General features: G+C 35.0%; 3 protein-coding genes across 3 annotated transcripts; all 3 read right to left on the bottom strand.

The window, feature by feature from the left end:
- Window positions 1-7905: 7905 nt before the first annotated feature.
- Window positions 7906-10180, bottom strand: LOC105972088 (peroxidase 3). The gene is made up of 4 exons (XM_012997023.2): window positions 9815-10180; window positions 9528-9725; window positions 9256-9418; window positions 7906-8479 (listed from the first exon to the last, which is right to left on the bottom strand). Exons 1-4 carry the CDS (start codon window positions 10025-10027, stop codon window positions 8070-8072), a joined length of 984 nt encoding a protein of 327 aa, XP_012852477.2. The 5' UTR covers window positions 10028-10180; the 3' UTR covers window positions 7906-8069.
- A 3729-nt stretch (window positions 10181-13909) lies between these two features.
- On the bottom strand, window positions 13910-16037 carry LOC105972087 (peroxidase 27). Its single transcript, XM_012997022.2, has 4 exons — window positions 15724-16037; window positions 15239-15427; window positions 14915-15080; window positions 13910-14501 (listed from the first exon to the last, which is right to left on the bottom strand). Exons 1-4 carry the CDS (start codon window positions 15931-15933, stop codon window positions 14092-14094), a joined length of 975 nt encoding a protein of 324 aa, XP_012852476.1. The 5' UTR covers window positions 15934-16037; the 3' UTR covers window positions 13910-14091.
- Window positions 16038-20106: 4069 nt separating this feature from the next.
- LOC105971963 (peroxidase 27) lies at window positions 20107-21791 on the bottom strand. Its single transcript, XM_088811817.1, has 4 exons — window positions 21576-21791; window positions 21300-21488; window positions 21009-21174; window positions 20107-20522 (listed from the first exon to the last, which is right to left on the bottom strand). The coding sequence occupies exons 1-4, from the start codon at window positions 21789-21791 to the stop codon at window positions 20107-20109; spliced, it is 987 nt and encodes a 328-aa protein (XP_088667943.1).
- Between the last annotated feature and the right edge of the window lie 1100 nt (window positions 21792-22891).

Below are 22891 nucleotides of genomic sequence, written 5' to 3'. Positions count from 1 at the left end.
TAAAGCATTTTATTTAACTTTATGTGGCAAGCGATATGCCGCCAATTTATTACATAATTTAAAGTGTTGCGGCGAGCGGTATGCTCCCAACTTATTCCATAGTTTAAGCATCACAGCGAGCGATATGCTCCTGATTTATTATTGAAAAAAGTTGCACGCCTGAGGTGCTAAACGAAATATTTCTTCAAGTTCCCTATCACTTTTTCTTTGGAGGAAATCCACGAGTTTCGCCTCTGTTTCGGGCTCAAGGCTGGTTCCTACTCAGAGTAGTTTATCTTGATCGCCCGGAATCAACTCTATATTTTTCAGTTCTTCTACTGCTGCGAGCCTCGTGCCGCTGGCCTCTTGATTGGCCGAGGGGGTGATGAAGTTGTCTTTAACAGCCATCACCCATTTTCTCTTTAGGAAATTGGGAGTGTCATCCCCTCATCCCACTTGCTTTCTGTTACGAAGTTGAGGTGCCCTCAAAGTATTCGCATAACATTCTCGAGCTACGCGTTGATCGCCTACGGCTTCTCCAATTCCATTAGTCGTAGGAAATTTCAACTTCATATGATATGTTGATGGGATTGCTCTGAAAAGGTTCATACTTGGCCGCCCCAAAATCACGTTATACGTTGATGGGGCCTTGACGACCAAGAAGTTAACCGTGTTTGTTGCTCGACGTGGAAATGAGCCCAAAGACAAGACGAGGGAAATTTCTCCCAAAGCTTCGACGGCATGTCCTGCAAAACCCACTAGGGGCGTTTTCACGGGTGCGAGTTTCGCATTGGCTATCCCTAGCTTTTCGAAAGCGCCGTAATATATAATATCAGCCGAGCTACCGCCGTCTACCAAAATCTTCTTCACCAAGTAATTGGAAATTGATGCAGAAATGACCAACGCATCGTTGTGTTCGCCACGTGGTCCTTCGAGATCGTCGTCGCTAAATGTAATCTCTGGGTTTGGGTGGTGAACATGGTAAACATGTCCTGCCGGACGTTCTGTCGTAGAGTACGAGCCTCCTGCAGCCCGCATTGACGCGCGTCGTGCGCTGGGAGTATCACCACTCGAGGGTCCTTCCGAAATGACTGCAATTATTCCTTGAGTCGGAAGACTGTCATCCTCCCGATCTTTCTGAGCATTGGGATGTTCTCCTCTCTGCTGGAAGTGGGGTTTATTTTTGAATTTCTGGTGTCGCGGGATATCCACGAATTCTCCCAGGTGTCCTTTCTTAATCAGTCTCTCGATTTCCTGCTTAAGTTGAAAGCATTCGTCGGTAGTGTGGCCCCGGTCTCGATGGTACTCGCAGTATTTTTCCGATTTTTGCCTTTTCGAATTTTCTTTCATCTGTCTCGGGGGTTGGACTAAACCTTTCTGCTCCGCTACCATCCATACTTCCATGAGTTTTGCTTTTAAGGGGGTGAACTTTGGATAGGTAGGGGCGTGGTTCGAGCGTCCTTCTTCTTTCCTTTTTGTATCATGGCGTTCTTCTTCGCGCCTCCTCTTCACGGGGAGCCCCATCTCTACAGCCTCCTCTATCCGGATAAATTTCTCCGCGCGGTTCAGAAGTTCCTCCAGAGTTTGCGGGGGTCGGCCTGCGATGGATTCTTGGAAGCGAACATGCTTCAAATTGTGCTGCAGTATATCGGCCAGCAAGTCGTGGTTAACATTGGGCACCTCGTGTACAGCTTTGACGAACCGTTGTACATAATCCCTTAACGGTTCTTCTTCGCGTTGTTTGACTTTGAAGAGGTATGATACGGTTTTGGCGTATCTCTTGTTGATGGAATACTGGCTAAGGAAGCGTTCTGATAGTTGGCCTAGACCATCCAAGGATCCTCCAGGCAGACCGTTGAACCAAGTTTGTGCTTGATCAGTTAAGGTAGTTTGGAAAATTTTGCAGTAGGCGGCGTCGCTGAGGCCGTAAAGGTCGATCTTAGCGAAGAAATTGTTAAGGTGATTCTGGGGATCTCCTGTTTCATCGAACTGGGGCAGATTGGGGATCCTAAATCCGAGCGGTAAAACTTCCTCCATAATGGCCGGAATAAAGGGGCTTATTCGGGCGGGGAGCGTTCCAAAGCGGGCGACTGTTGATCTCGAAGTTCCTCGCCGTGGGCTTCTTGAATTACGATCGTTAAAATTCTCGCGACGCCTTCTCGTCTCTTCAGGTTGAGAGTATATACTTCCATGCTCGTCTTGGGGGGAGTCGTCTCGGCGCAAGGAACGTCCTCGACGTCTATCGTCTCGAGGCTCACGGCGTGGAACACCCGACCGAGAAGATCCACTTCTCTCTCGGCGGTCTCGCGCCGCTCTCTCCCTTGTGGGATCCCGTTGCCTTAGAGAGCGTGGTGATCGACCACGTGCTTCTCTTCGAGGGGCCTGGTCTGAGGCTGAGCTATGCTGATGCGACTGGGGCTGAGCATACCTTCGGGGAGCCCGTTCTGAAGAAAGGCTTCGGTCGCTAAGCGGCACCCTTTCCTCAGAGTCGTGGAGTTCTACGATGGGCGGAGTCACATGGACGTGAACGGGATCCGTGGGATCGCTTTCTGACATAATCGGCTCTTCGAAATCACTATGGCCCTGAGCGCTGATGTATTGAGCTACTGCGTCCGCTGCTGCCCAAGCTGCTGCCTTGGCCGCGGTCTCGTCCATCATGGCTTGCAATTCTTCCGCCGTCATCTGGATGATCGGTATTGAAGGTCCCGCAGTGTTGGTTCCTCCCGCCGGCCTCTTTCTTCGAGGCGGATCCGGGATCCCGACATCGGCTCCTTGTTGAGGCGGATTGAGACTACCTTGACCACCTCCTCCCGTGTCACGTGATCGAGTTTGCATTCCCACAGACAGCGCCAAAATGAATGCTGCCCAAATGAGGTTTGAACAACCCAACGGTCTTTGAGCTCGCGATGATAGAGAATGCCGAAGGTCACTGCCACGTGTCCGAGGTAGTCGAAGGGACTGCTCCTCTCGTTAACCTACAAAACAGTTTAAACACTAGATGACACGCCGGGTTTGGCCCGGCGATTATCCTCCGACGCTCAAGTCAGAAGATGTATTAATATAAACAAATAATAATAATTAATTGCTAAATTAGAGTGTACCTTCCTATGTGTAATGAAACATACATTTATAGGTGGATGAGTAGGTAGAACTTTTGTAGAAATCCGATGTGTGACAATATGTTGTCATTTTAAGGGTAAAATATATGCTAATTGAGTTTTCACACACAATTAGATAAAATAGAGTAATTTTGGGCCTAATCCTAATTAGGTTATGGGCCTAATTATGATTACTCATATCAATAATAATAATAATAATAATAATAATAATAATAATAATAATAATAATAATAATAATAATAATAATAATAATAATAATAATAATAATAATAAATTAATTAATTATCTCTTCTTCTAAGTTTGACACATACGGTTAAGTTTAACCGAAAAAATAACGGAAGCTACCCCCTAAAGTACAAGGGGATTATGTGATGATATTACGAGCACAAAGGATCATTTGCAAAAGCTTGTGATCACGTGAGGTTAAGTGCTATTTACCCTTAACTTCTACCACTAATTATTTTAATATTGTGTAATTTATTTTTTAATAATTTAACTATCATATTTAAAAATTTCTTCCTTTTTACAATGATATCTCGTGCATTGTACGAAAAAAAATTATATACTCGATAAATTAATAATTATTAATTTATGAAACTATTCTTAAGAGGTAATTGCAAATACCACCCCTATGTAATCTCTAATTGCCATATACCCCCATGTGGAAAAAAAACTCACTAACTCCCCCCTATGTTAACAAAGTCAAGGCATCCGGACCCCTGGAGGCAAATCGTGTCTCTCACTCGCGGAATGTGCGGTTTTTTATTCTATTTTCAGGGTGAAATGACATAAATATCCCTTTATAAGAGGAAAAAAAATCAGATTGATTTAATTATAAATAATCTAATATAGGACTAAATTGTAATTATCAAAATTGTCAAAACAAACATAAAGAATACAGGAAAATAAAAAGAATAAAAAAAATAAATCTGAAGGAATTCATCGTCTTCTTCCCCAAATTTCTTCTTCCACCAACCGCCTCCTCTACTCTTCTCGTCGGTGATACCGTCCGTAGCAGAGGTTATTCCCTCTTCGCCGTCATGAGTATCTCATCCTCCACCGCCAATTTCTCTTTGTCGCCGCAAAGTTCTTGAAGAACCCCACCCCTCTGGCATTCGTCGATAATGAGGATTTTCAACCACGGTTTTCTGGCGAAAACGACGAATGCGGGGAAGTTTTTCCGACGAGATCTAAGGGGGCGGGCTGGTCCAAGGTAGGTTCGACGTGGCAGGCTTTTTCGGCCAAATCTTCCGACGAATTCTAAAGGTGGGGGTTTTGTTCGAAGTAGATTCGAAAGGGGCAAGTGTTTTCCGTGCAAATTGAACGGAAACACTTTGATTCCGGCGAGTTGTGAGGCATTAATATTGAAAAATATTAAGAATCAACGAAGATAAATGTCTTCTTGATGATTTAAATGAAGAATTATAGATTTGCCGCCGAGATCTCTCCGCCACCAGAACATAAATGAAATATATATATATATATATATATATATATATATATATATATATATATATATATATATATATATATATATATATATATATATATATATATATATATATATATATATATATATATTTATATTGTGTTTATAGCTACCATTTTTCACTGTTGTGGTGGTGGGTATGGAGAAGATGGTTGTGGTGGTGGTGTAGCAGGGCAGCAGCAGGTTGAGCAGATGGAGAAGATGGTTGTGGTGGTGGACAGAGAAGAGGACTTTTTTTTTTTTTTTTTTTTTTATTAATAATTATTGTTATTTAATATAAAATGTAACAAACAATTACAAAGCATATAAAAATACTATAAAAAAAAAGCATATAAGAACTTTCAATATTACAATATATATTTAATTCTTGTTTAATTTTAATTTTAAATTTTAATTTTTAAGAATTAAAAATAAATCCATAATATTTATAAAATTAAAGTAATTCTAAAATTTAGGTATTATACTTTACTAATTGGTAAAAAACCCCTAAGGGTATCTTTGTCTATTCACATTTAGTCAAAGCCTAAAATAAAAAAGGGTGCAGTGTGCTTCGAAAACGTTAACATAGGGGGGAGTTAGTGAGTTTTTTTATTACATGGGGGTATTTGACAATTAGAGATTGCACATGGGTGGTATTTGCAATAAGCTCCTATTCTTAATATCTTTAATGAATGTATTTCTCATTTAGACGTTTTAAATTAAGGGTTAATATTGGAGACACCCCTCAAACCAAACCTAATTAGATGTGGGGCACAACCTCAAATAAAACATCTTAATTAAATCCTTAGGTGAAAATAAAATTTGACCCTCATCCTTTTATTTTTATTTAACCCAAAAATACCCTTATACCTAATAAAAAACAAACCCTTATTTTTTCCGTCATTTTCTATTTCTCTCTCTCTAAACCGCCGCCCACCATCAACTTCTCTCTCTTTCTTTCAATTTTTTTGCATCCCACCATGGCCTCTTCTCTGTTTCATCGGCCCCACCTCTCTCTCTCTCTCTCTCTCTCTCTCTCTCTCTCTCTCTCTCTCTCTCTCTCTCTCTCTCTCTCTCTCTCTCTCTCTCTGCAGTAGTGGTCCTGACTTGGAGGTACTCGTTGTATGAGGAGTTATTCAGATCGGATCTCGATGTGGGGCGGCGGACGGCGGCAGTTTTTAGTCGCGGATAGCGGCGGCGGTTTTTGGCGCTGGTAGCGGCGGCGGTCTTTGGTCGCCGGTAGCGGCGGTGATTGTGGTCGTTAGGGGCGAAGGCGGTTTTGAATTCTTACGTCGGTGGTGATTTTCTTCACCGCCGACGTATTTTTTTTTTTTTTTTTTTTGGGACTTTTAAATGTAGCTTAGTCATTTCTTGATTTCAAGATTGTTTCTCTCCACATTAGTCAGTTTGCGTAGAATTAGTTTTTGGGCAAATTACCAAAACCCCCCTGAGGTAAGGCTGAATAACGAAAATCCCCCCCTTGTTTGCGTAATTACGAAAATCCCCCTGAGGTATGTTGTCATCTTACAAATTCCCCCTACGGTGTTACTTCTGACGGAATCTTTTTGATTCCATGGAATATTCCTCCGAAAATGACATTCTTGCCCTTGAGGGGTAATTGTAAGCATATTAATTACTTAGGGGGTAAATTGTAATGTATTTAAAAAATGTAGTTATTTTAATTTTAAAACTATAATGTATTTCTTCATTTTATAATTATTAAAAAGATAAAATGTATATAAAATAATTAAAGATAACATTAAAAGTTTTTATTTCTTTTTTAATTTTTTTATATATTTTTTTATTCAATAAAATCGAGGTTACGAAGTTTTGAAATACTCTCGTATTTCTTATTTTATGCTACAAATATTTTTAATAGTTTTTTTAATATTATGGTAATTGTCAATGTTTTATTATATTTTTTCGTCAAAAGTAACACCGTAGGGGGGCTTATAATACTTAAAAAACGTAGTTATTTTAATTTTAAAACTATAACGTATTTCTTCATTTTATAATTATTAAAAATATACAAAAAGAATATATAAAATAATTAAACATATCTTGTAACATAATTTTTTTTACTTGTTTTGTATTTTTTTTTATATATTTTATATTTTTTTATTCAATCAAAACGAGTTTACATATTTTTGAAATATTCTCGTATTTCTTATTTTACGGTAAAAATATTTTTAATAATTTTTAATATTTGTTTAATTATATTTCAATTTTAAACAAACGAAATGTAAAAAGTATATATTAAATACAAATAAATCATAATATTCCATTGAGGGGGATTTTCGTAATTACGCCTTACCTCAGGGGGGTTTTCGTAATTTGTTTTTTTTCTTTTATTTTTTACATATTTAACAGAAGGGTATAATAGACTTTTCACGTTTTCTGTTAAAAAAAATTGGTCAACCGTTAGTCAAGGGGGATTTTCGTAATTACGCAAACAAGGGGGGGATTTTCGTTATTCAGCCTTACCTCAGGGGGGTTTTGGTAATTTGCCCTTAGTTTTTTTAGTGTATTCCTTAATACTCCAACGTAGTCGTAATTTGATGTTGGGTTTGGAGGAGAGGAAGGCTAATTATGATGAAAAGTGAGACATAGAAGAAGAGAATAAAATGTTCGATGATTGTGGGCAGATTTCGGAGATCCATTTTCATAGGTTGGTGGAGGTTGTGGCGGATCTAGGGTTTCATATTGGATGAATGCGTATGACTACTGATGTCTATGGATTACTATGAGTGTCTATGAATGGGTAGCGGTTAGGGTTCAAAATGGGAGCTAGGGTTTTAAGAGTACGTGACTACGGATTACTATGGTTACTACAGGTGTCTATAGATGACTACGGCCGATTTTGTTTAAAAAACATTCATAATTTTTAATATTATGCCATAGTATGCCATAGTATACGATAGTACACTACTTTTAAAATCTGCAGTACTATTTAACAAAAACGAAAAATATTCTTTTTCGTAATTTTTAATAAAATGTTAAAAATAAGGAAAAAAAACTAAGTTGCTTATAATAATGTAAAACGCTAGAGTGAAAAACGAAAAATAATATGTTAGATGGAATGCATAATAAAAAATGATAAATGCAGTTTGAATTTTACTTAATGCAAATTTTGAATTTGTGAGTGGAGGGGCATTTTTGAAATGAATTTAATAAAGGATGTGAAGCAAAGATTTAATTGGACTTGTCATTTAGTAGTAATTAGTTTTGTCACGAGGGACCTATGTCTTAAGGCCCCTTAAATTAATCCCTTTTTTAATTCATCCATTAAATTTTCTTCAAACATTCTCTTTTCACAACGTAGAGACACCAACAAAGACGTTCAACATAACATGGAACACTCCAATTAAAAACAAAAATAGACATAAAAGAGCCATTCAAAACATACAATTATTGATCCCCCAAAAAAAAAGAAAAAAAAGAAAGAAAAAAACACACATTTAAAAACAAACATTGGAGAAAAAAAAAAAAAAACGAAGAATTAATTAATTGACACGAGCACAATGCTTTCGAATTTCGCCGGAGGACCCTGTCTTAACTCCAATCCTTCCCATTTTCTCCATAGAATTCGCAAATTCCTTAAAGAAAATCTTGGAATCTCCGTTCACGATTTGATTAATAATCGAGCTGGTTATCGAATTGGTTGTGAGTGCCGCATCGGACTCGAACAAGCCCCTTCGTTTTAGGACAAGCTTGTAGTAACTGAGATCGAATGTTCTGAAACTTCCGGGGTCCATTTCCACTTTGGTTGTCGAATTTATGGACTTGCATTTGTTAGCTTTTAGATTGGTCGCGTATTCGCTGTCTAGGGAGGGGTCTTGATCCCCTACGCCCGTGAAATTGTAGAGACGGTTGGCAAATGACGAGCAATGAGAAATGCCGATGGTGTGAGCACCTGGCATTAGATATATATCAATCATGGATGTTCACCGAATTATATCCAACACGTGTACATATTTTACTCACATATACGTGTATACGCGCGTGATTGTGTGCATCATGTTAACTAGTGTTGAATATCAGATGGATCAGATAGGAATTACCACTTTCGGAAAATAATCGATTTTGTTTAAAAAGTAAAAAAAAAATCAATTCCAGTTCGTTCCAGAAAAGAAAAAAAATCGGAAAAATAAAAAATTGAAATTTCCGAAATTGGAGTGAACAAACTTGTTCCAAAATCGATAAATTTTGGATTGGAATCAAGCGAAAATTGGAATTTCATTTTTTAGTCAAGTATAAATGTATAATATAAAACAATACTTACTAATATCGCTATTATAATTGCAGTTTTTTTTGAAAACACTAAAATTTTGCGGAAATATTTTCCGAAATTGTAACCGAATCGGAAATCGAAATCCAATATATGTAATCCAACTACGTGATTTTGTTTTCGAAAATGTAAAAATCAAAAACTAGGATTTGAAATAAAAAATATTGTTCCAAATTTTGAAATATTCGAATCAAAATCGACGGAATTCGAAATTTCACTTCAATTTTCACCCCTAATGTTAACTAAAAAATTCTATATTACACCACGTGAACTTTACCGAGTCATATTAACCATACTATACACGTGCATAAATTCATAAATATTTAGTAATTACCCTATCATCCACATATGTATATGTGCGTGATCGTGTGTAAAAACGAAAGGTTACATATATAGCTCACCGGACAAGACAACGAGGTCGGTAAGATTGAGGCCCTTGTTAGCAAAATCAGTCTGAAGTGTAGAAATATTACTGAATGGGGCTGGAATTTGTGCTAACGCTTCCGATGCATTCGATATCACCCCATCTCTACGCCCCGTCGGCACTCTCCAAAAAGGACCGCCCTGCAATTAGAAAACAAAAACATCATAAAAATTAATTAATAATGCAAATAAATTTCATTAAAAGAAAAAAGTGAGTAGTTGAAGTTGGATTGGTTTTTTATATGCTCACAGTGACAACAATGGCATCTCTTGCAGCTAAAGAAACGATATCTGCACACGAAACGACGCCAGGGCATTCGGCTTCCAGCAGGCTTTTCAGCCTGTCGATGAAGTCGAATCCCCTGACGGTTCGATTTGGTGGCGAAACCTTTTCGGTTCGGTTTCCGGTGCTCGATGTGGAGTTCAATAGCAATGATGCATCACATCCCTGTCAAAAATCAAATAATTTTTTTAAAATTGAGAGAGAGAGAGAGAGAGAGAGAGAGAGAGAGAGAGAGAGAGAGAGAGAGAGATTACCCTCACAAAGCAATCATGGAAATGCATCCTAATCAAGGCAGCTGCAAGAGTGGGAGCATTTGGGATGTGCTTATTAACATAATCCACCACAATCTTCTCTGCTTTAGGGCATGATTTTGCATAGTAATTCATCTCCAAATCAGCATTAGTAGATGCAATTAGTACTAATCCTACAACCAAACACACAAAATTATTCCCAACATTTTTTCCCATTTTTTTATATATTATTTTATAATTCTCTCTCTCAATCTCTCAATCTATATATCCTGTTTCTCTTACCAACTCCAATATTGCATGGCTAAGGTTATTTAAGGTTTTTATAGACACTATTTTGGATTAGTTGGGAAGATAGAGATAAGAAGTAATACATAGGAAATAAATAAATAATACTAATTATATGTTCTTTTGTTAATTAACTACTAACTATCATGTGCTTGATCATCAAGTACTTTTTATCATACTTTAACTTAATGGGGTGGTTTATGAAATGGTTAATTATATATATATTTTTAATTTGAGCAATTTGATCCTTAGCCGTCATCACTAGGAGTAGAAATTCGAAAGGACCGAATTTGAATTAGCATCTCTGGAAAAATTCCAATTGTTTTTTATTTTTTAAGTGAAAAACTAATTTCAATTATGTTTTGGAAAATTCCAGAAAATCAGAAATCGGAATGAAAAAAATATTCGAAAATAAAAAGTACATAATAATATTGTTGGAAAAAAAATGGAATTCTCATTAAAAAAATTGGAAACTAAATCAGATCGAAATTTGGGATTTGTCGTGTTTTCCATTTCCATAAAAAAATGGAAAAATTGGAAATCGGAACTTTCAAAAATTTGAATGAAAAGACATTGTAAATATTCGGATCGGAATTGTGGGAATATAATTCAAAACTTTCGTTCCAATTTCCGTTCTTTATTCATTATATCATTATAGTATTATGAAAAAATCTTTAATATTTTGGTAATTACGACCACCCCCTCAATTATATATATTTTTTACGAAAAAATCCCTCATTTAGTACGTAGATAAATTTGTCATCTTAAGAGTGGACATGCAAGACAACATAGCTGATCGATGGTTGCAACTTGTAAATACCCAAACAAAAGGGGAAGGGGGTTATTTCGTAATTTGGCTTTACTCTAGGGGGTTGGCCGTAATTTGCGTTAAAATTATTGCAAGATAGATATTTTTGCCCGGCTGCTGAGAACACATTATTAACCAATTTGTATTTAATAATTGAAGTTATATATACCTGCTACCACCTCGTGTAACCAGCTCATTCATACTATACACAGCTATATTGTAATGGATTTTTCTGGGAATAAATTAAAATTAAAGGAAAAATTGCTATAAGCTAATAATTAAATTTCCTGTATCACAATGTTTTATTAAGAAAAAAATAATTTGGGAGCGAAAATATATAATTAATTAAATCATTTGTCTTTGTGAATCCAATCATGAAGGAATTTTTGCTGGCGTTTTTTGTCAGCTATAAAATTCCAAAGCATCTACTTTAATTGTACCATATTAAGAATACATCTACATAATATAATATAGTATAATATAATTATTACAAATCGAATGAAATTCTTAATTTTTATTGTATTTACTCACGCATCAAAATTAAACTTTCCTATTTTGTGTGAAATGAAATATCACAATTTCTATTAATTTATAACTTTAACGACTGTGACACTTAGTATTTATTTCAACAATAATACAAATAGAATACATTAAATAAATATTTATCTGTTAATTATAAAGTAAGCGTAAAAAAGCAAATTTTCAATTTATAAGAATAAATTGGTATATCAATTATCAAGTACTTTTTCTCTAAATTTAATATTAGAGAATGCTATATTTCAGCCCATTTAAACGAAGTAGGCCTCAAAGCGTTATAACTTGGGCTTAAGTCCGACTAGTGACTAATGATCATTTTGTTTCCCTTGATGAATAACTAATCTAGGGCTGTGCGTTGGTTGGTTTGGTTAAAAACCGGGTATAAAACAAACCCAACCCATCCAACCAACTTTGGCAAATATTGGAAATCATTATCGACCCAACTTACATGGGTTGGGTGATGGTTGAAAACCAATTTAATGGGTTGGTTGGTGGTTTGGTTGATGGTTCATCCATCTAAATATTTTTTTAATTTTTTTTAATATTTTATTACTTGTTACAACGCTATATTTTTTTATAAATTAAATACGACTAGTTCAATAATATTCAAATAAAAGATTCAAAACATTACGGGCATATATATTGCAATTAAACATAAATAGTTCAACAAATAATAATCGTCCAAATATTTAGACTGTATATCTTAAAATTAAAATAGTTAAAATTAGATAATTAGCTTAGATTTATTGCTTTTAGGATTTTGATCAATATTAAACAATTTAATAAATGTGATATAAAATAGAAATTTGAAATTAAAACTATTAAATATTTTAATTAAAATTAATAAATAATAAATTAATGAATAAAGTTGGTTGGCCGATATTAACCGACTAACCAACTTTTTAGCATATTAGAAACCATTATCGACCCAACTATACATGGGTTGGTTGACATTATCGACCCAACTTAAATGGGTCGGTTGATGGTTGATTAACCATCACAAATTGTGGGTCGAAAATGGGTTGGTTGATGGTTAAAACCGATCCATGCACAGCCCTAAACTAATCGTCACGAGCTTGAAGATGGATATATTTATTTGGGGAAATTACTATTTTCACCCCTTAGGTTTGTACAAATTTAATATTTGGCCCCCCTATGTTTACAAAAAACACATTTGGTCCCCCATGTTTACAAAAAAACACATTTGGTCCCTCATATTCGAATAATTTAACATTTTTGGTCATGTCTGCCAATTTACCGTTAGTCTGTTAGTTAAGGCAGTGATGAGCACACGCTTGATTCCATTAGTTTTAACGGGAAATTGACTAAAAGTGTTGAATTTTTGAAATATAAGAGATTAAATGTGTTTTTTTTATGAATATAGGGGACCAAATGTGAACTCGGTGTAAACTTATGAACAAAAACTATATTTTTCCCTATTTATTTTGATTATTTACTTGTCGAATTTTGATTATTACTATGTACATATCTTTCATTTATTGAATACGTATATGAAACAATATAATTGGATGTTTTATACCAATTAATATTTTTTTCCACATAATTTTAAAAATATATATATATCATTTTATTCATTTTTTTGGCATTTAATATTCATTTATCCAATTCAATAGGTAATCCAAATTAATTCAACCAAATAAAAGAACGAAGGAGAAGATGAATGCAACGTTTGTACCATTTTCATTGTCTTCCCACTATTCTAGAGCAGGTAGATGCTACATTTGATTATTTACATCGGGGAATTATTACCTGTAGATGGGGTTAAATAACCGTCTATTACACATACACTCACACATGTGTTTGTGTGATTATGTGCAGATCTACGGTTAACATTCATTCATGCAGTATCTATGTAGCATCGAAACTTCAAATTCTTAACCTTTTCGCTGTTCGTACACGTTTTGTGTCCGACACTCTAAGACATCTGCCGGACATCTTATGGGCCATTTTATAATTTTGAAAATATTAGAAACATGTTTGAATAACAAATTTCCAAATATTGTTTTCCCTTCGCTAATTATTTACATGATCTAATGATCAATTGCAAATTGATAGTTGATAATAATATTTATTTCGAATATAGTGTCGAAATACATAATTTTTTTTGAGATATAAATAAAAACTTATATCGGCCTATATATCATATTTATAAATATATCCCTACATTTTTAATATTTACAGGTTTTCCCCAAATTCCCATATCCTCATTTTTGGGACATGCCGTTTCCTGTGTCCGTTTTTTCATTTTCCCGTCGCCTTTTCCGTGTCGAGCTACATAGCCAGCCCAATACAAATATCCAGATGTAAGATCTAATTACTCCAGTTTCTATATTACCACGATTTTCTATGTAAGTAAATTTTGTTTCTCTTCAAATAAATTACTTTTAACATATACTATATAATATATATTAATACCAACACAACAATTGAAGCCCAAAGGAAGAAAATATAAAAGATAACATAATTTTATTACTTACTTTCAAGTAGAAGACATTTATTCATGACATACAATTACAAACCATTAAAAGAAAAAAAAAAAAAACCCTTAAATGATCTCAACCACCTCACAAATTATTGATTACCCTAAAAACTTCCACACAAATTTAAGAAATTAAAATAAATAAATTAATTAATTAGCAACAGAACAAATCCTCCTAATCTCACCAGCTGTTCCGGTCAGCACCCCAATCCGGCCCATCTTGACCATCGATGCAGCAAAGTCCTGAAAGAAACTGGACGATCCCGATGAACTCGAATGCTGCTGCACGTACGCATTGGTCACGTTGTTGCGTAGCAGAGCTGCGTCCGACTCGAAAAGACCCCTTCTTTTCCTTACGATTGTGTAGTAATCCGTGTCGAATCTGTCGAAGCTACCCGGGTCCATCTGAACTATGGTGGTCGTGTCCGTAGGCGGGCATCTCGCCTTTAGTGCTGCCACGTAGTTCGGGTCCATTGTGGGGTCCGCGTCGTTTCTTCCCGTGAAGTTGTATATTCGGGTCGTGAAGCTTGAGCAGTGTGAAACCCCTATTGTGTGCCCTCCTGAAAAATTAATAATGATATAGTTAGTTACATTGATAATTTTTCTTTGGGGAAAAATACAGTTTTCGTCCTTCAAGTTTGCACGGATTTCACATTTGGTCCCAATATTTACAAAAAATCACATTTAGTCCCTCATGTTTCAATAAAATTAACACTTTTTGGTCATTTGCCATCAATTTATCTTTAGTCCGTCAGTTAAGTCAGTGCAACGCACACTCTTGATTCCATTAGTGCTATATGGAAATTTGACGAAAACAACCAAAAGTTTGAACTTATGAAACATGAGGGACCAAATGTGTTTTTTGTGAACATGGGGGACCAGATGTGAAATTGGTGGAAACTTGGGAGACGGAAACTGTATTTTTTCCATTTTTTTTCTTCCATTTTTATTTTTTTTTAAATCTTGATTTTACCTGACAAGACAACAAGATCCTTAACATCTAATCCCTTTGCAGCAAATGATGCCACGAGCTGAGTGGCGTTGAAAAACGGAGGTGGGAGATTAGTCAACGCCTCGTTGGAAATCGACACATTTCCGTCTCTTCGTCCCAACGGTACTTGCCAAAACGGTCCCTTTATCTATATAACAAACGTACATATGTAAGAGAAACCTCAATACACATATAAATGCGTGTGTATATAAACGTTGTCCGATCCTAGCTAGTGCTACACCTGGTGAAATACACTGGTTAAAATATGTACGAATTGAGTAAGTTTTTACATAAAATGAAGTTAACCTGCGAAACTGCGTCTCGAGCAACTAAAGCAAGAATATCGGCACAAGAAACTGTTCTAGGGCAACTTCTCTCCACTGCAGTTTTTACGGCATCAATTACTTGGAAGCCTCTAAGGCTCAGGTTCGGTATCGAATCCCTCTCAGCCGTATTATTTGCGGTCGAGTTCAAAAGTACGGATCCATCACATCCCTGTATATCAACATGAATTAAATTCATGCATATATATAAACACGAGCGAGCGCGCGCGTGTGCGCGTGTGTGTGTGTATATACAACGACATTTTATTATATCTAGACCATTTTTGGAATTTAATATATAGTATGCATATGTTGAACTGAAAATAATTTTGATCAATTAAAGTAAATACCTAGAAATACATGGGAAATAAATCATCATAGCAATTGCCGAAAACGCGACGGTTATTATAATAACTAATTTAATTTAAAAAAAAAAGAGGGAGAGAGTAGTAAATATGAAGAACGTACCCTAACGAAACAATCGTGGAAATGCATCCGGAGGAGTGCTGCAGCAAGAGACGGTGCACGGGAAATGAAACTCGCAGTCGTCCGATTTACGATAGATTCAACAGAAGGGCATGTCCTTCTATAGAAATTGAGTGCAAGGTTTTGTGCATTAGCATGATGAAAGAAGAAGACAAGAAAACAAAGAAAAAGAAGCTTTGTAATTATTGCCATAATTAAAATAATTGATTAATCTTTTTCCTCAAATTAGGGAAAGAGATTAATATTGTATGACTTAGGTTTTTTTTTTTTGTCTTAGAAGAGATTTGAGCATCTTTAAATAGTTGGATATTTTCTTACAAACTTGCACCAAAAGGCGAAATCCCTCGCCCCCAGGGCCCCCATCCCTTGGCCCGACAAGGATTGATGGAGGAATGTAAATCATGGTAACTCAACGGCCCGTTAAGGTAGCGGACCCGGACCTGGTGCCCACAAGGAACCAACTCATTGGAGTTGAAATTCCCACACTGCGGCTGCCAGGATTCGATCCTAGGACCTTGCACCAACTTACCACCTCCGGAACCAGTTGAGCTACACCCATGCGGGCTATTTTTCTTACAAACTTGTTCATGCAGAGTTATGTCGTTGAGGAATATCTGTCATGGCTCAATTTAATATTTGATATATTATAATTCATTATGTGAAATATAAAGGTTGACTGGTAGTGTAATTATTGTTATGCTTGGTTGGATATTTAAATTTTTAATACCAAATTGTAGAAGATGCTTTTTCTGAAGACTGAATCTTTACCAACCATGCATGCAAAAGTCACTACAAGAAAACATATTTTTTTTTGGGATAGGACAAGTTTGTCACGTTAGATCAAAAAATAGTCACAAATGAAAATTAGTGTTAATATTATGCTTGGGGTGTTCATTCGGTAATACTGTACCGAACAATACTTAAAAAACTTGTACCGTTTATTGGATCGAACTATTCGATTTGGTACGGTTTTTTACCGAATTAATTCGATTTTTTTTCGGTTTTGTGCCGGTAAAGCTGAAAATATATGTTAATATTTTAAAAAATGTACGAAAATATATTAAAACTAATTATTTCTTGAATTTGACATTCAAATTTCAATAATTGGCCCTAAAAACAAATTATTATCAATAGAGGCTAATTTCTACATAATATAAAAAAAAAATATCAATCTAAAAGTATTTTATATATTATTATAACAATTAAATATTTCGGTATTCGGTATGGTACGGTATACCGGACATGAATACCATAGACGGAACCAAATTTTAGGTTCGGTATGTGGCACGTACTAAAAATTTCGGTCCGATTCGATTGATTTACCCCTATAAATTATTGTAACTTACTGCACTGTCGATAATCCTCATTTGCGATGACTTATAAAGTATTGTCACTTACAATTTTATAAAATTCGAATTCAAAACTAGATTTGATATATGGATAATAACTTCAATTGTATTTTGGGGGCAGCTCCTCCAAATTAATTTTTCGGGATATATTTAAAATTAAAAACAAACAATAAACATGTAAGCATTTTAATTTTTTAAATTTATTTAAAATAGGTATAATCTAAAACATAATTTTATTTTAAACATAGAAATCACACACTAAAAGCAATATAATTTTTTAGGGTGACAAAAACAAAATAATGTATAAAATATAAATAACCAGAAAAAACAATTAAAAAAAACAATTGTTTTTTAAAGGGGAGGCTGCTGCCCCCATGCAAAGCTTGGGTCCCACCGCCCCGGGGTCGACGTTGCAATTAGGGGAAAAACAATGTTTTGTTAGTTTTAATAATATGCTAATGCAGGTTGCATGCGTTTGCCAGCCATACGTCCAATTACTTGATTGCTTTGAAATTCAATTTGGTTTTCTTATTTATACATTATCACAGTTAGTTGAGTAATGATTGGTAAGGTCAACTGATTAATTAATTATGATTTCACAGCTAATTATTTGATTAATAAATATCATTTGTAATATCATCCGAAGATTTTAACAAATCAAAATTAAATAATAGAGTAAAAAACCGTTAGCTCCCTAAACTATGGCCATTTTGCACTTTGCCCTCCAAAAAAAAAAAAAAAAACTGTACGCTTTTACCTGAACTCGTTAATTCGCTGCATGTTGCCATCAACAGAAATTTTTAGGCAAAGTTTGGCCGGAATATGAAATACGTGCATTTACACGTGAGATTTGAAGGGGTAAATTCATTCTTTCACTTACGTTCTATATTTCTAAATATAACTTAATCATTGAAAAAAAAAAACGTCCACACCCGTCTTCCTTTCTTCCCGTCGCCCATCCTCCCAAACCCGTCTCCTAGCCAAAATTCTCATTTTAAACATCTTCTCCCACTTCCATCAATATTCTGAAATATTAGATGCCGTTTGCATTTTACTAATATCGTTTGACTTGGAATGTGATTTTGACAATTTTCTAGTTTGACTTTAGCAATACAAAACGCGGAAATTGTAGCCCTTTGTATGTTTAGCTTTCTAATTCAACACAAGTTAGCTAATTTGGGTGTCGGATGACAAAGATACATGGATGAGTTATGTTTTGAATTTTAGATAACTCAACTTATCAAATTTGTGGGAAGTGTTCATTGATTCATGAATAACTTTCACATCCAATCTCCAATCTTGGTGATTCAAGTTGAACTGGAAATCTAACTCGAAAAACTACAAATTTTGTGTTTTAAGTTTTACCCAATTCAGACTAAAAAACAGTCAAAATTACTTGAAGTTGAAACGGTATTATTAAAAAAAAAAACAAAAAGGACATTTATCACCTCCTATATTAATTTATCTTTAATATATTAAATGTAAGTAAATGAACGACAAAATAAAAAAGGAAAAGAAAAAAAAGCAATTGGGCCCCTATGATGTTTTGGGCCCTGGCGCGTGCCCCAACTGCCCATGCCCATTCCGACCCTACTACTATATAAAATGACTTCAATTCAACGACCAATCTAGGATTATAATTTAGGGTAAATTACAAAGGTAAGGTTAAATTATGAAAAAACTTTTTATATCTGGGTAATTACAACTACTTCTCAATTATGAATTTTCTTACACGTTCACTCTTGTGGTATCAAATTTAACATAATCTTCTAAATTCCGTGGAATGTTCTCTAGTTTGTATTCGTTTTGCGCAAAAATGCAGTTTATGATACACCACAATCTGCTATATACAAGCCAAAAAAACACATCTTATGATCATCTTGATTCAAAATGTGGAGCTCGAATGGGATAAAACGGGTACAAACTTGAGAATATTCCATATAATCTAGAAAGATTCCACTAAATTTAACACCGCAATGGTGGACGTGTAAGAAGACTCATAGTTGATGGGTAGTTATAATTACCCAAATAGAAGAGAATTTTTCGTAATTTGACCATACCTCAGGGGTGGCCGTAATATACCCTTATAATTTATTTCAAATGGTCTTTCATCATTTATGAATTATTGATCTAATTAGAACTTAACTAAGCAAATATTTATGATATACTTTGTCTCCGCTTGATTTTGAAATTGTTGGGAATCGACATGAATAACACAATAATTTTTTTTAATTGTTTTTGCTATCATGCAATTTCTATAAATTTAAATTAATCGATAAACATAATCAAATAGTATGCTTGATAACGTGTTTAAATTAAATCGAATAATATTTATACGAATAAAGTACTCAAATAATTTAATCTTAGTTAAACAAAAGGAATTCAATTACTTACTCGCGAAACGTAAGCTCCTAAGAACAGTTATGTGGTCTCACTAAAATCCTTTGCCGGGGCAATTCTGGCCAATCTTTTTTCGCTTGGATTAGGTTTGACACTGAAGAGATTTTCTCACCAAATAGTTCGTACTAAAAAACTGTAAGGTTTTAACAGGTGAAATAAAATGAAAGAAGAAAGGAAGAGGACAGGAGGCGACGACGGCGGCAGGGTGAAAGGGGGGAAATGACCACAACCACAACTTGACTTGTTGTCACCCACTCTAACAGAAATACGATCCAGATTGATCGAAAAACAACACCATAGCGCTTTGTAAAACAACTCCTTAATTTTTGAGAAATTACATCCAAACCCTTGCACTTTGTAAATTTCTTCATCCACCCCTACAAAAGGGTGTTAATGTAAGAAATCTACAAATTACAGTGGTGGATATAATTATGAAAAAAACGAGGGATTTTTTTTTCTTAAAAACACCTTTAGGGAGCGGTTCTAATTTACCCCCCAAAAAAAAAATAGAAGAAAAAATCACCTAATGAACCATTAATACAAATTAAAACAAACTAGTGATCGATCGAAAGACACATTTAATAACAAATCATTAATCAATTAAATGAATTATTCATCAATTAACAAAAGAACACGTTTTCCTGATTTCACCCCGGTTCCCCGTGAGGACACCGATTTCGCTCATTTTCACCATAGACTTGGCAAAATCTCCGAAGAAGCTCTTTAATCCGCGATCAGGAGTAGCCGCATGGCGCGTGACATAAGCCCTAGTCTCACCGTCAGCAAGAAGAGACGAATCGGAAGTGAAGAGTCCTTTCTTGTTCGCGACAGCTTTGTAGTACGAAGTGTCGAACACTTTATAGCTCCGCGGGTCCATCTCAACCAACGATCCCACATCCATTCGCTTGCACCTTCTCATTAGAAATGCAGTGTAGTTCGACTCCAGTGCCGGGTCGCTATCTCCTTTGCCGGTGAAGTTGTATAGCCGGTTAGAGAAGCTCGAGCAATGGGATACTCCTATGGTGTGGGCTCCTACATGCATATTGAGGTAGGAGAGGGTTTAAAAATATAATCGAACGAAACTATTCGATATTGATTATTAAAAGCAGCTCAGTCTACTGAAGTAGAACCTCGATAAATTAATAACCTCGATTAAATAATAGTTTCTCTCGGTCCCGACTCGGTGAAAACGTGTTAAATTATTAACTCAACAATTTAATAATTCGCTAAATTAATAGAATTTCCTAGTCTCGACTGTATTAATTTATAGAGATTTAACTGTATTAGTTTAAGGAACAAAGTTTGACGAACACTTATACTCATTCGGGACGTGTGTACTAAAGCGTATCCTGACGAGTAATTTTAGTAATTATCTGCATGCACGACCATTTCTACTTATTATATATCTTTATATTTTTCAAAAATAATTAATTTACTAAATAACAATAAAATTACTACGTACGCCTCTGACGGGGCCCTAAACGGTTGCGATGGAAGAGACGAGGCTCTAATAATTACCTGAGAGAACTACAAGGTCCTTTGTGGTGAAACCCTTTGAAGCAAATGATGCTTTTAACTGACTAATATTGAAATTAGGAGCCGGAAGATTAGCCAACACCTCGGAGCTCTTCGACACTCTTCCATCTCTCCGTCCCAAACGTACCGGCCAGAAAGCTCCGTGCTTCTGCGCTCAAATATATTTAAACAAGTTATTGATTAATCATGAATATAAATACCTTTTTTCGAATTTTTTTTTGTTTTTTTTTAACTTGGTAGAAATGGAGATCCATTTGAATTTTATCAACTCACATCTGAAATTGCGTCACGTGCAAGAAGAGCTAATATATCGGCACAAGAAACGACACCTGGACACTGCTTTTCAACGGTGGATTTCACTCTGGCGATGGATCCGAATCCTCTAAGGGATAGATTCGGAAACGAATCTTTCTCAGCTTTATTGTTTCTTGTTGAATCTAGTAGCACAGAACCATCACACCCCTGCAAACATGTATATAGCTTACGACTGAGCGTTTACATGCATGCATATGTATAAGGTATGTATAATAATTATAAAAATTATATTACCCTAACAAAACAGTCATGGAAATGCATTCTGAGAAAAGCAGCGGCAAGGGAAGGAGCAACGGAAATAATACGAGAAGTTTCTTGTTTCACGATAGCCTCTGCAGATGGACATGTGTTCTTGTAGAAGCCAAACTTCAACTCTTCAGTATGACACGTGTTGAATATGCTAAGGAGAACAAGAACATTAAAAATAACGTGCTTGTAAGTGAAAGCCATTATATTGGAATACAATTGAGGAAAATGTGATCAAAATAATTAAATTTTTTTGTTGTTTCTTGTTTGGTTGGCTTTCAATGAGTATCATATGTGCGTCTATATATATATATATATATATATATATATATATATATATATATATACACTGGGAGAGGCTTTCAACATAATTTTGTTGTACAATTAGTTGTTAACTAATTTGATTTGGTGACAAATTATTTTTTGTTTTTTAATTTGAAAAAAATCTTTATTAGGGTGACTATATAGATCATAAGTATTTAAAAATTAGCACATGTAACGCAGTATCGATCATTTGTACAGTTTTTGTTCATAATTTGAAAATAAAATAAAAAAGATATCGATTTACTTGTTTGATTAGGATTAAAAGTCGATTTCAAGAAATATATTCATGTCATATATTCTCCACGAGATCCATTTGACTAATTAAGCAATTAAGATGTGATTAGCATGAACTAAATTACTTGGCAACTTCATTGAATATAAGTTTATTTATTAATTAACTTGCTTCGAATGCTTAATAAATAATAATACAATATTCCACATTTCAACAGTATCTAATTATTTAATACCCTATTTTTTTTATATGTTTGTTTTGTTTAGGATTTGTTTTTATTTGATTGGGAGTTGTCTTGATTTGTTAGGTATTGTTTTGATTTGTTTTTCTTCTTTAACTTGGCCAGACATTAGATCTATAGGCAAAGACCCCTTATATAATTGATTGGGAGTTGTCTAATATCTAATTGTCGAAAAAACTTATCTGTTAAAAAATTTAGCAAAAGATCCCTTATATTGTGTTTTATTTAGCTCGCCGCTCCTTAAATGAGATTTATTGCAAACATTTCAGTTTTCATTTCTCAAGTTTGAACTAATTCCACGTTTGGTCCCCCATGTTCATAAAAAACACACTTGATCCCTTATGCTTCAATAATTGAACACTTTTGGTCATTTCCGTTAATTTACCGTTAGTTATCAGTTAATGCAGTGATGGACACACGCTCGATTCCGTTATTTTTAAAGGAAGATCGAAGGAAATGACTAAAAATGTTAATTTTTGAAACATGAGGGACCAAATGTGAAATAAG

This window comes from Erythranthe guttata, chromosome 13, assembly GCF_056151865.1.
Source record: "Erythranthe guttata isolate IM_541 chromosome 13, IM_541, whole genome shotgun sequence".
Classification (NCBI taxonomy): domain Eukaryota; kingdom Viridiplantae; phylum Streptophyta; class Magnoliopsida; order Lamiales; family Phrymaceae; genus Erythranthe; species Erythranthe guttata.
This window is presented reverse-complemented; position numbering and strand designations above follow the sequence as displayed.